The sequence below is a fragment of the Macrotis lagotis genome, chromosome 1, assembly GCF_037893015.1.
Source record: "Macrotis lagotis isolate mMagLag1 chromosome 1, bilby.v1.9.chrom.fasta, whole genome shotgun sequence".
Lineage (NCBI taxonomy): Eukaryota > Metazoa > Chordata > Mammalia > Peramelemorphia > Peramelidae > Macrotis > Macrotis lagotis.
This window is the reverse complement of record NC_133658.1, coordinates 833,511,179-833,525,047: the sequence shown is the minus strand read 5'-3', so window position 1 is coordinate 833,525,047 and position 13,869 is coordinate 833,511,179. Positions and strand designations below refer to the sequence as shown.

Sequence of the window (13,869 nt, the reverse complement as noted above, 5' to 3'; positions counted from 1 at the left end):
CCGGCCCCGCCCCGCCCCAGCTCCGGCCCCGCCCCGGGGTGCCCGGGCCCGGCTCGGGGCCGCCCGCTCTGCGCGCATCACGTGCCCCCAGCGGCGCCGGCCCCGCCTCCGCCCCGGGGCCGCGCGGGAACATGGCCCCGGCCGAGCCCCGCGCCCCGGCTGAGCCCCGCGCCCCGGCTCTGCGTTTCCCCGCGCACAGAGTCGCCGGAGCCCCGAACGAGGGGGCCGCGCCGGCCCGGGCCGCCCCGCCCCCCGCCGCCCCTCGCCGCCCCGGCCCGCGGGGCCCGGCTCCTCCGTGTCGAAAGTGCGGCGGGGGGCGGGGCGGCGGCGGGGGGCGGGGCGGCCCCGCAGCACGTGGTCCGCGTTGAACATGGCGGCTGGATTCAAGTGAGTGTCCGGGTAGGGCCCGGAGGGGCGGCGGGGGTCCGGGGCAGAGGGGCGGGCTCCAGGCCCACCCGCCGCGGCCCGGCCGGGCCCCGGAGCCTCCGCACTTGTTGCTGCATGTGCCCTGGGGGGCGCGGCCGGCGCCGGGCCCGGGGGTCGGGGGCCCGGGGCCCGGGGGGCCCCCGTTAGCGTCCGGCCCCCCAGAGCGGGGGACGCCGCGGGCGCCCGGGCGGGAGGAGCCTCCTCGGAACGTGCCTGCAGAGATGGGGACACGGGTGGGCATACGGGCACACATCCACGAGCACGGGGGCACAGACGTGGGCATCCGATGTTTGCGCCAAGATTCTGGAGGATCTTTCAAAATAAATGTTTTTAATCATTTTTTTCAGGACAGTGGAACCATTGGAGTATTACAGGAGATTTTTGGTAAGTCAGGGTCATTGCATACATTTAGAATTTTAAATTTACAATTGGAAGAGACCCGAGTCATCTAGTCCTGTCCCATTTTTTTCAGACGAGGAAACTGAGGCTTAGTGAGAGTAAGGGATGGATCAAGGTCATTCAGGATTAGTGGTGGAGTCAAGAATTAAGCTCAACCATGTTATTTATATGCCGTGTGCTTTTCTCATTGTTTAGTTCAAACTAGATTTTAGCCAAGTCTCTATGATTCACACAACCTGATGCAGAGAAGTAGGAATGAATGATGGATTTGTGGGATTGTTAAAGTAAACATATGTGAAACATGTTTGTTTATTTAGAAAGAGAACTGCCGTCCAGATGGGAGGGAGCTTGGGGAATACAGGACCACTACTGTTAACATAGGTAAGAGCACTCATAAAAAAGCAAGTAAATGCTCTAGTAATACAAAGTCAAATTTATATGTAGTGCTTGTTGGATAATGGTAATAAATTGTTTGTTTTTAGAGATTTTTTTTTTTAAACAAACATCTTTCCTTCCTATTCACCCATCAAAAATTGTTTGCTTAGACTTAAGTATATGAGTCAGTAATTTTTGAAAGGCTAAATGGAATAAAAAGTGGTGCTGGAAACATGGTTCTCTTATGCATAATAAAACAAATCTCATTTTAACAACTAGCCATAATTAAAATTTCCATATGGAATCTAAATCCCAGTTTGTTTCCAACAACATGCAGCAATCAAATTCAATAAAGCAAAGGAGTCAAAATGTTTTGTAATATAATTAACTTTAGCATAATCACTTGATTATGAATTACTGTAATCTGTTAAAGTACAAGTCAGTTATCTTATAGCCTTAACACAGCTGTCCAAAAATCTTTGGTGGTTCCTGATTACCTTTGGTATAAATGCAAACTTCTGCCTGGCATCTCAAGCCCTTCAGAGTATGGCTCCAGTTTGCCATTCCATTTTTATTTCATAAAATTTACCTTTATGCAATTTCATACTTTACCCAAACTGGTCTACTAACTGTTCCTCCACCTCTGAATTCTTTTCTGTATGTTGATTCTCATGCTTGAAATGCATTTCCTCTTAGCTCTTTTTATGCCAACTTCTATTCCATCCTTTCTGATATGCTTACTTCTACTCAAATTGCCTTATATTGCACTTAACAGTATATCCCCTTCAAAGATTATAAGTTCCACAAGGACAGGAATTGTTTGGACATTGTCTTTATATTCCAGCACCTGACACAGTATAAATGTTTGCTGAATTGAACTTAACTTTAGTTGTTAGTATTGGACTATTTTCTTTCCACTGACTAATGAGGCAAACTAGAAGCAAAATTTTACTGACTTAACCAAAATCTCCAAGTATATGTAAAGCCAGGATGGGTTTTTAACCAAGTGGACAAAAATGTTAAACCTGGTAATAATTACTGATAAGATGACTTTTGAATTTTTTTCTAATAAGTTTTTTAATCTGTTAAATGTCAGGTTCAATTACTACTGCAGAAGGTTCTGCTTTAGTGAAGTTGGGAAATACAACAGTAATTTGTGGAGTTAAAGCGGTAGGTCTCTTTTTCATTTAATCATCTAAAAGAGTTAGCAAATTAGTTTCATTGGTCATTTTTTTTTTTTCAGCCAGACCTGTGATTTCATTAGTGTAGGGAGCTCCTAGTGAGAAAACTCTACTAGTACAGATGAGAGTCTTGGAGACTTACCTGGGACACAGAGACATTAAGTAACTCGGCCAGGGTGACATAAGTCAGCTATGTAGCGGATGCTGGACTTAAACCCAGGTTTTCCTTACTACCAGGGAAACTCACTATTCTTTAGCTTCTCATTTCTCTTTTTTAGATGGTAATGAATGTCTGTAACATTGCAGCTGATTGGAACATTCAATAACATTTTTATAAATGTTTTTATTTCCATAGAGTAATTTAAGGATTAATAATACAGTTGATTGTAACAAAGATCAGAGAAACAAAATTCGATAAAGGCACACTAATTATGATATTCTTTGGATACTCTAAAATTAGAATTCCTTTAAAAATTTTCAGATTTTAAAAATTATTTGAGAAATTAAGATCCTTAAATCTGTGGGTACACATGAAATGATAGTTAAACATTTTATTTTTAGGCATTTAACTTTGGAACATAATGGAAAATATAAGCTGTTCAAAAGAAAATAGTTTACATGTAGAACTTCAGTATAATTTTTTTGTAAATTTTCTTTAGAAGAAATCCTTTTTGTTTTGTTTACAGGAGTTTGCAGTACCCCCAGTAGATTCGCTCAATAAAGGTTATATTGGTAAGTTAAAATGTGTTTTTAAAAATATTAATTAGGTATAATACTTTTATTTCAGAGTATCTGAAGGCAAATCAAATACATATTAGAGAAAAGGAAATGTTTTTGTAAGTTTACAAACTATATACATATCCCTTTATCAAACAAGAATATTCCCAGAAAGTGCTCTGGGATAGCATTGTTATCCAGTGGGGAAAAAATCCCAAGATAAAAATTGTGGAATGAATTTAACACATTACTGATGTGATATATAACTTGTCTCACATTTTAAAGTCCTCCTCTGATGTGTCATTTTAGCTAAAATACAGACCCTGAGTTCTTGTAGGTTATGCTACCAGCTCTGGCCAGAAGACATCAAGTATGGGTGTAGAGAGACTGTATGTTTAATTTCTTGGGACTAGCTTAGCTAAATTTGGAGATTCTAATCATTAGGCTGGCCACAAGATGATAGTTTTTTTTTTTTTAGCCATGACTCATTTAGGACTATCTAGTAAGAATTAGAAGGGTTATGATTTATATTGGTAACCATACTAGATACATTCAGATACATTAGGTGAAAATTAAATTCCATTTACAGTGCAGATGGATAGCCAAGGGATACTTGTGTTCTAAGAACACTATTACTATTATGTAGTATTTGTAAATTAACTTTTATGGAGTAGAAGATTTCCTATTTTTAATCATAGATCAAGAGTTTGCTTTGCTTTCATGTTTTGAAGCTGTCACTTAGCATAGCAGTTCTCAACTGTTTATTCTCAGAACCCTTTCATTCTTAAAGCCTCACCCCCCTATACCTTTTATGTGGATTGGTTTTGTCATTATTATGTCTATTGATATTTATATTAGAAATGAAAATTGTTTTGACCTCATGGACCCCAGACCACATACTTTTGAAGTTATTGATCTAGCAGTTATCAACAGAACTTGGTTTTAAAAGACTACTTTAAAACTATAGCACTTGGCTATTCAAGGAAATGAGGTTTGTTGTCACTATTATATGTCTATGTATGGAAAGGGTAGGCCCAATATTGTATATCTCTAGATAAATCAAGTGATTGTTGTAAGAATTATGTTTCCAACTAGCAAATTCGTTATTGGGATTTGCTGGAGATATGGTGAATGCTTCTCTGTTTGGGTTGTTTCCGTTTGTGTCTGACTCTGTGAGCCCCTGTGGGGTTCCAGTTGTTTTTACAGATGAGGAACTGAGGCAGACACAGTGAAGTGACTGGCCAAGGGTCACATAGCTAGTCTGAGGTCGAACATGTACTTGGACCTGACTTTAGCCTATACTACCTTAGCTGCAAGGGCCTAGAAATCTGTTAAACTTAGGCAAATCATCCCCCCTCCCTTTTTTTTTGCATTTCTTTATTTTTTCACACTATTTTTCTCCTTAGGCAGCAATAGTTATGTCTTATATTTGTTTACCAAGTGATTACACATCCATTCACTTGTATCTTGTTCTAGTTGGATATGTAAATAGATTCCATACACAAAAACAATTTTTAAAAAATTTTTAAAGAAATATTTTGCAATGGGAGTAAGTGACTTGCCCAAGGTCATACAGCTAAGTAAATATTAAATGTATGAGACTGGATTGGAACTCAGGTCTTCTGACTCCAGAACTGGTGCCCTATCCACTATGCCACTTAGCTGCCCCAGGAATACAGAATTCAATACCTGTTCATGAATATGATGCAACCTATACTACCAGCTAGCAAACTGCAAATTCAGGCCAGGACCTCACATCAAATGCGCCTGCACTAGAGCATGTGTTGTGCCTTGGAGTATCATTTGTTGAATGGAATTTAAATATGTGATGGAGGCAATTTTGAGCCCCATCCAAAGGACCATGGAATAGACAAAGTAGGGAAATGACAAAGCTAATGTGAACAATTGATAAGGAGCCCCTTTTACAGAAAATCATTGATTTATGTTAGCCTTGGATCAGAATCACTGAGTTGGAAAGGTTCACATTGTGAATGAGCCTTTTTACTGACTAAGAATCCTTTCTGCAACATCCCCAGTAAGTGGTAAGATCTTTAAGGGCAGGGATTGACCTTTTCATTTTGTCTTTACTCTTCAGAATCTCTAACTCTGCCTTATGCTTATTAGATTGAATTGAATGACCTATCTCACTGGTAATTTATGTGGAGCTTCTGAACCACTAAAACTCTTGGGTCTATTTGATGTACATTTCTATTTGAAAGCACTTCTATATACTTAAGAAAATTTTTTTAAAACTCATAAAAGGCTTCACCTTTTTTTTCTGTTTGATTTTCCCATTAGATCTGACAAAAATAGCCCATGATTTGGGCTTGTTAAAAAGTCTTTTTTGGAATCCCATTTATTTCTCAACATGTTAGATATCCCAACATTTGTGTCTTCTGAAACTTTTAACAAACATGCCAACTTTGTTTGAGCTATAGATGTAGATGTTGATTAGGATAGGACTAAAGAAATGATTTTGTGGTATTGTATTAAGAGTTTTTCCTCCAAGTTGTCATTGCATTGATTCATTACTTTCTGCTCTGAATTCATTCAGTCATCTAGCTCTGATTACATGTAGTCTATTAGCACCTTGTCCAAATTTTGTAGCACTTGCTTTCTGAAGTTTTCTTAGGTTCTAATTTAAAATAATTCATGTTTTTGCTATTTGTCAAACTGCATTTTAAATGTAATGCTTTTTTTAGGATAATTTTGAGCTGAAGTTGTTTATCTCCATGTTCATTTAACTAGTTTATATCTTTTGTACCTATAAACAATGAAATTTTGTTATCATTACATTATTAAATAATTTTTAAAAACCCTGTTGTTATATGAAGCACTTTACATTACTTCATTTGATCCTCACAACATATTATAAGGTAGGCACTTCTTTTATTGTATTATAGAGATTGAGAAACTGAGTTGCAAGTTAGTTACATGCCCATGGTCACCTAGGTAGCAGTGTTAGAGGGAGTTTATCTTGGTTGTCTCCTGATTTTAAGTCCAGTGCTCTTTCCTTTACACTATTTATACAGTGTTCATATATTTCGAAGTATTAGCAAATCTTTTTTCTTTTATATCCTAAAAACTCTGTGAGAAAGGTAGGATTCTTTGTTACCCTTATTAAAAATAGAATTGAGGCACCGAGGTTAAATGAATCATGGCTATTAAGTGAAGCTATGGAATTGGTAGATAAGATTTTTTTTAAAGATATATGAACTGTCATTTGATTTTCTCTATTTCCAGAAACATATTTCTTTATACCAATATGTATTTCTTATAATTCTGACTTCTCTACTTTCATGTTATGAATCAACACATGCCAATTAACTTTAAAAAAGAGCCAATTGTGGAATTTCAGGTTAAAGGAAATTCTTCTAGGGATACTTCCTTTGGCAAAGCTAAAAGAACTTGGGGTAGTTTTGGAAAAACCAGTGCCCTTGAGATAGAATAAAAGTATTGTAGAAGAATAGTTTGAAATGCTTCACCAAACCACTCTCCTATAAAGAGTCCTGAAATTTAGATCACTTCTTCCCATGGTCACTAGGGAGCTGATGTGACAAGAACTGACCTGCTTTTGCCTAAAATGTCTATAAATTAAGTTGATTAGGACACAGAGAGAATGGATCTGTTCAACTCTAATTCCGTGCACTTTTTCAAACTTCTTGGTCCAGAGGGTTCCTAATTCACTGTTGTGCTTGCAAATGACTGATGACTTTCTATATTTAAAATGTTAAAAAGAGCATGCCATTTTGAAAACGTACTGAAAGCAGCATTTAATAAGAAAAGTTTTTGTATGTGATTTTTCTTGAGTTCATAGTTGTAGAGTGATTCCCCCACTCCCCCTTTTTTTAAACAGTTCCAAATGTGGATCTACCACCTCTGTGTTCATCAAGATTTCGTTCTGGACCTCCTGGAGAAGAGGCCCAAGTGGCTAGTCAGTTCATTGCAGATGTGATTGAAAAGTAAGATATTTCAATAATTTGAACATCAGTGACTTTAAAGTTAATTTTCACTTGTAATTCACTCTATTTTCTTTCTTTGATCAAGTTCACAGATAATACAGAAGGAAGATTTGTGCATTTCTCATGGAAAGGTAAGAAAAAAAGTAAAAAGAGGCATAGTGAGTGATTTCATTTTCTCTTTTTAAAGTATTCTAGATTTTTGTTTTTTGGTGGGGGGATGAAGTGGGTATGAAATATAACACCATCACAACCTATGTTATCCTTCTAGCTTGTTTTGGGTGGAATACAATAAAGACATCAATCTTAGAAAATAAACACTATTGAAAAGTGAGAAGCAAACTGATTGTTTTATCTGATTTTAAATTGCTGTAGGTATGAATCATTAACTTCCCTCTTCTACCAGTCCTACTCCTTTACTTTTTGGTGGCAGGGTGATAACACTGAATTCTTAAAAGTTGTTATCAGCAGACTGCATATTTTTTTTAAGTCTTTCACTAGCCAATAAGCCTAAGTAGAGATGTCTGTGAGAAGACATTTGGCTACAAAACAGTAATGAATTTTTTATTTTGGTCACAGAAATATAGTAATAGGGGTTAGAGGTACTGCACAAAATGCATGAAAATCTTTTGGGCCCTCCCTTGGTACCAGAGAAGTCTTGAATTTTTTCTTTTTTTATTATATAATTAGGGTTAATTATGTGGTCATAGACTCAATAGTTTTCTGGCCTTCACGTCTTGTCTGCATCTTCCCAATCCCCCTATCCTTTCATACACCCCTTTCTCCTCAGCAAATTCTCATTTAATTTCTTATGCTAACTCAAGATATATTGATACCATAATTGAGAAAGTCATAACTGATCTTATGAAGGCCTAGAGAAATGGTATTTTGCATTGGTGGAGGATATACCTACACCATTGAGATTAATGGCTCCTTTAAGTACTAAAGTTCTCTTCAATTTCTTTTATATTTAAAAATTATATTTTAAAAATAGAACCACTTCAATCTAAAAATTCATAACATATTATGTTACTGATATTGACCAACTTACTACCAGATCCTTTTACCTTCCTTGGACAGGATCTAGCTTCATCTTTTACTACTCCTTTTTTCACTAACAATTTGTCCTATTAACAGTTTCAAAATGTATGCCTACAACTCTTCATCAGTGTTCCATCCCTAGCTCTTTATGCTATCCTTTAGAAATCTCAAATTCATAACTCATATTTCAATTACGTACTTGTCTTTGACATGTCCTGTCGGCCCCTGGTAATCTGTTTTCAACACAAAGCATATTTTTCTCCATTATACTTGTTCCTCTGTTCTGTTTCTGTCAGCAGCACCAGCATTTACCCCATCTCTCATGTTCAGAATTTATAAATTCAGTTTGACAAACCAGATTATGAAGGGCTTCAAATGAAAAGCTGTAGTTTATTTTAGAGGCTGAAGGCAGCCATAAAACTTCTTGAATTAGGAAAGTGATGTTAGACTTGTGCTTTTACCTTCACAAAGTGCTGTGGAGAGTAGATTAAAGAACAGGGAGTCTGGAAGGAGGGAGATTAATTAAAAGCTTATTGTGCAAAGTCTGGGTAAAAGGCAATGAGACCTAAACCAGATATTGGCCATGAATGGGGGAAAAAGGGATGGGAGGCAAGAGATGTTATGTAAGTAGACTGATTGGATTGAGAATTAGGGCTGGGGTTGAGGGAGAGCTAAGAGCTTGAGGATGTCTTTTAAAGTGTTCTGAAATTTATAAGTCAGCTGTTTGAATTCTGTTATGCATTTTCTCATAGGAACAATACTACCAAATTGTTAAATTCCTAGGCTAGTGTTCAAAAAGCTATTTAACCTCTAAAGTACTATGTAACATACTGATGAAGATGAGTGGTATTAGTTTAAAAGAGTACTATTACCTAAAATAAGATTTCTGTGGGAAAATTGGATTCATTTTATAAAATAAAATGTGAAATTCCCAAGAGAATTTTTGATGGTAAACATTGGTTAATGATACTCATTTGGGAAAAATTTCAAATTCTGAGGGACAAAGGGTTATTGTAGTTTGACTTGGAAGATAAGTAGCTCCTGGACTGGGTTTGAGATTCCTGCTAAGAAAAATTAACTTTTCTGTAGTTTTATTAAGTAAAAGACTCTTTCTGTGGAAACTTTTTTTTTTATAGCTTGCATGGGTTCTATATTGTAATCTCATTTGCCTTGACTATGACGGGAACCTCTTGGATGCCTGCACATTTGCTTTGTTAGCAGCCTTAAAAAATGGTAAGTGAGTTTAGTAACAAGGTTTATAGACTTACCTCAGTAATAGGATTCCAACTGGTAAGTAAACTGACTGGTAATTGAATAATCAAGCATGTGCTGCTGATTAGACATCTTCAGCTACTGCAAATAAATAGTATAATTTGAAGTCATATTTAGCAATGGTATTAATAGAAACATATTATAGTTACATGGGTTCTTTTTTATAACTGAAATTTAGTTTTGTGACTAATAATTCCCCTGCAAAGACATATAGAATGGTTTTACTTAATACTGCCCTGTTTTAGTTTTGCTTATCTTTGTGTTTAAACATTTAAAACATTTAAAGCAAAGGAGTTACCCAGTTTGTATAATATCACACATATGTACAAGACATCTTAAAAACCTTTTAAGAATAGGTGGTTGTTCCCATTTAACATACAAGGAAACAAGTGATTTAATGTGATTTCCCCAAGAACCCAGCTACAAACTCTTAAATCCATCCACAGATCTGGGACACAATCTCCCTTGTCAAAGCAATTTGCTGTGGGGGAAATTTATCTTAATTTGGGCAGGCTGGAATGGTTTGCACTTAGGAATCTTGCTTGGCACACTTTGATATTCTTTCTTTTTCATCTACCTTTGCCTATCTACATAAGCTCCCTTGCAAGGGGAATTTGGTTCTAACATGTTCAGGCTCCCATGACCTTTCTGTTGCTGTGAATTTTGTTTCATTAGGGTGGAATGGTAACACTTAGAGCTGGGTCTTCCTACCAGTAAAGTAAGCTAAATGAAATTAATCTATTGAAGTATCAGTGATGACTTTAATATTTAGGTTTTGTGGAAAAATTATGTGGGCATGAATTGTTTAATTTTACACATTTGTTTTATTCACATTACTACTTCTACCTCTGCCTTTGTATTTTATGACAACAATAAATGGGGAAAAATTCACAATCATAATTAAGAGAAAGCCAGGTTATTTTCAGGTATTTTAGATGTTAAAATTGTTTTTAGTAAAACTGGAGGTAGGAGAAAAGAAAAATCACTGGGGTTTCCCAGTGAGAATAAACTCAGATGCTTTTTATAAACTAATGATTATTTGTCTTTTTACAGTCCAATTGCCAATAGTTACTATAAATGAAGAAACTGGCCTAGCTGAAGTTAATTTTAAAAAGAAGAGTCATTTGAATATTAGGACACATCCGATCGCCACATCGTTTGCTATATTTGATGAGTAAGTTTTTAAAATATATTCCCCTTTTCTTCTTGGTTTACGTGGAGAATTTTCTTTTGGGAAAAATTTCTTCACTATTACTTCACTTTTTTTATCCTACTCTGGGTTAAATAGGAGCTGACACTTTACACATACTATTTTCAATTAGGTGGCTCAAGAATTATACTTATTTTACAGGTGAAACAACAGAATCAGAGATGTTACCCAAAGTCACAATATTGGGACCTGAACCAATTCTGATTCTACTACACAATTTCTTTAAGAATGACTGGATTGGAATTCTGTTCTTTGTAAATTTTAAAAGTTCAAATTAGCTGAACTTGTTCCCTTCTGAAAGTTTGTTTTATGTGTTAATTTGTAAAGAATTAGTATGTCTTGTCTTCTACAGCACTTTACTCATAGTTGACCCTACTGCAGAAGAGGAACAGCTGGCAACAGGAACCTTAACTGTTGTAATGGATGAGGAAGGCAAGCTGTGTTGTCTGCACAAACCAGGCATGTTGTTTTATTTCAACTTTAAAAAATAGTCCAGGTGTGCTGCCCTTTTCTGTAGGATATGTTGGACAAAAAATTAGCTTATAAAGACAATAAAATATTCTTCCTTTCCCATGTTACGCTTTCCTGAATGGTTGTATTTTGTTTCCAATCAGCAATAATAGGGAAAATTAAAATAACCAGTGTAGTATATAAAATTTCTTTTCAGGTGGAAGTGGGCTAACTGGAGCTAAACTTCAGGACTGTATGAGTCGGGCAATTACAAGACACAAAGAAGCAAAGAAACTGATGGATGAAGTAATTGATAGTGTGAAATCAAAATAAACAGCCAGCACATATTTTTCAAAATGGATTTGTAAAAATTGTATTTGTTACAGTGCTCACAAAACTTTTATACTAAATAAACAAATATCAATACTACATTTACAGAGTCCTTTTTCCCCCTAGAATTTCTTAGGCCACCTCCTTATACTATATACAGTATTCCTTTATGGGAAAAAAAAGCACAGTAAAGCAACTTTTTCAAAGGCTGTGACTTAAGAAAACCAACCCAAATTTGTTAGATGAACTCCCTAATTTTTTAAATTTCAGGGTTGGGTCCCCATATTAACTTGGTACTTCTGCCCCCACTCTAGCCATGTAAAATTACTGACACTTAAAAAAACCCAACAAATCAAAAGTAAGTGAAATAACCCAGAAGAACCCTTTGATTCAATGATTTTTTTTTAAAGAGAAAAAACCTAAATAATTCATGACTCAGAATTTTGGAGTGGTTGGCGTGCCTCTCTTCATTTTACTTTTTGACTGGCTGCCTGTATGTTGATGCCGATGGAGCTGAGCTGTTTGTGCTGCTGCTGCTGCTGCCATAGCCATTTGATGCTGTAAGAATCGCAACTGCTGCCAGAGGGGGAAGGAAAAAAATTCAAGTTATGTTAAATTTAGGTAGGTATGGACAGGTGCTTTTGAGAGAGAATGATGGAAAACAACAAAACTTGAAAGTGAGAAAGCACCATAATAACAAAAAGGGGACTGTACCACATTAAGACAATGCACAGTCAAGCAGCACCAGTGGCACGGAAGCCTGCTGAGGGCTTTTTAAAGATCACGGATCAACTTTAAATTGTTTTGTTATTTTGCCCTGTCAGTTTTTACTACTGTAGTAACTCAGCAACTTCAGTTACCAACGTGGTTCCTAGTTTCTAACAATAAAAATATTTACATCTTAAGTTCCTTCCTATTTTGGTTATTTATACTAAAATAATGGGAAAAACACCAGAAGTTATGACATTTAGTATTAAGAACACTGATAATATAAAAAAAATTTTTCTGCACTATAATGTCAAAAATAGTTGGCACTTAAGCATTGTCCGATTTTGAAATTAAAATGGCGATTGGAAAGAACTGGTAATGTGCCGCTAGGACTCCTTGAATGTTGAATTAAGAAAAGTTGACTTAAATGTATAAAATGTTAAGTATTCAAGTTGAATGACCAGTATGTTGGAAGTTTGGATGCTAAATTTACTAATCACTTTACTGAATATTATAGTGCATAAAAGAATTAAGAGAGAATTAAACCAAAGTATTAGGGTACTTTGGGAGCTTAGAATTGTATTTTTTTAAAAAAATGTAATCAGAGTGAAGTTGCTGGATTACTTGTATCTGTTGCTGCTGCTGTTGAAAGGCAGAGGAGAGCTGGAATCTCTGCTGAGGAAGGCTTTGCTCAGGTCTGTTCTCGGCAGAGCCAAGCTGAGACAACACTACAGAAAGGAGAAGGGGAAAGCAGGCCAGTCAAAAAGGTTTGAAGGTTATCAAGAGTTAGAAAAGGGCAACACAGAAAATGGGAATAATAGAAAGGTAGTCAGTATGATTAATCCTAGATATAAAATCACAAGCATTTCAGAACAAAGTAGTCACTTGTTAGTCGATGCATGCAATTAGGTTATAAAGCTTTGTGGTCATGCAACAAATATCCCTATAGGACGTTAATATATATTCTTAAGGATTGTTTTTTTTTGGGGGGGGGGGGAGTAGGGTTGAAAAGAGAACTCGATGAAGTTTGAAATGAAATTTTGCTGTTTATTTTGAAAGGTATTTTTCCAGGATCAAAAACTGCTACCCATAAAATTAAGAAGTATGTTTCTGATGTTCCTCAGGAACAGAAAAGACAGCCTAAATAAGAAAACTTATAGATGCCAAATGATTGTTCTATACACTTGTGTTCAAATTATAGTTTAACAAATTTGGTTGACATATGCATTTTGATTACAGTACAGATTTTGACCTGGAAAGAACCTTAGTAATAATTTAATTAAACCCCCTCAATTTCCAAGGTAATAACTCAAGGCCCAGAGAACTTAAATAATTTTTATCCAAGTTCACATGCTTGTTAGTGACAGAACTAGAACCCATGTCACATGATTTGCAATTCATTGCTCTTTCTACTAAACCACTTTGTAGGTATGGTACCTGCACTATAATTCAAGTCTACAAATAACAAATGACTAATTGCTTATTTTCAAGAGTTTAATCCTTCCATATATTAAATGGTATCTAAATTCACATATATGGAGTTTTGTTATGTGAGAGTATAGGGTGGGGAATGGGATATGTAAAGGACTTTCTAAAATCCAGTAATCTTAAAATTTGTTCTATGTAACAACCATTCCTCTAGCACCTCACCTGATCTACACAATATGGACTATCTTAATTGTAGCTTTAGCAATTCAAGTTGTTTTTCTAATTAATTATTTTACATAGATGGAAAAGACCTTAGGGTCCTTTTGGTCCAATCCCTCTACTTTAAAGATGAAGACCTGAAGCAGAATGGTTA

The 13,869-nt window shown here is 36.4% G+C and overlaps 2 protein-coding genes across 21 annotated transcripts in view; one reads left to right on the top strand and one right to left on the bottom strand.

Moving 5' to 3' along the window:
* The first annotated feature begins 338 nt into the window (after positions 1 to 338).
* Positions 339 to 13,021, top strand: EXOSC8 (exosome component 8). Of its 4 annotated transcripts, XM_074217269.1 has the most exons (11): positions 339 to 387; positions 774 to 810; positions 1,143 to 1,206; positions 2,297 to 2,370; positions 3,068 to 3,113; positions 6,955 to 7,060; positions 7,146 to 7,191; positions 9,235 to 9,331; positions 10,424 to 10,544; positions 10,933 to 11,039; positions 11,248 to 13,021. In XM_074217269.1, the coding sequence occupies exons 1-11, from the start codon at positions 371 to 373 to the stop codon at positions 11,361 to 11,363; spliced, it is 831 nt and encodes a 276-aa protein (XP_074073370.1). In that variant the 5' UTR covers positions 339 to 370; the 3' UTR covers positions 11,364 to 13,021. The 4 variants fall into 4 exon arrangements, with proteins under 4 accessions (XP_074073370.1, XP_074073372.1, XP_074073369.1 ...); XM_074217268.1 differs by lacking the exon at positions 339 to 387 and having other exon boundaries at positions 692 to 810; XM_074217271.1 differs by lacking the exons at positions 1,143 to 1,206; positions 2,297 to 2,370 and having other exon boundaries at positions 356 to 387; positions 11,248 to 13,018.
* SUPT20H (SPT20 homolog, SAGA complex component) overlaps positions 2,904 to 13,869 on the bottom strand; it is a 52,094-nt gene continuing 41,128 nt past the window's right edge. For 8 of the 17 annotated variants that reach the window (XM_074217254.1, XM_074217252.1, XM_074217253.1 and 5 more), the window contains 2 exons: positions 12,693 to 12,796; positions 2,905 to 11,936 (listed from right to left, as the gene is read on the bottom strand). In XM_074217254.1, the coding sequence (XP_074073355.1) occupies positions 11,796 to 11,936; positions 12,693 to 12,796 (245 nt within the window). In that variant the 3' untranslated portion in view covers positions 2,905 to 11,795. Of the gene's footprint in view, positions 11,937 to 12,692; positions 12,797 to 13,869 lie in introns of all 17 variants that reach the window. The other 9 variants (XM_074217267.1, XM_074217258.1, XM_074217263.1 and 6 more) reach the window with 6 other exon arrangements.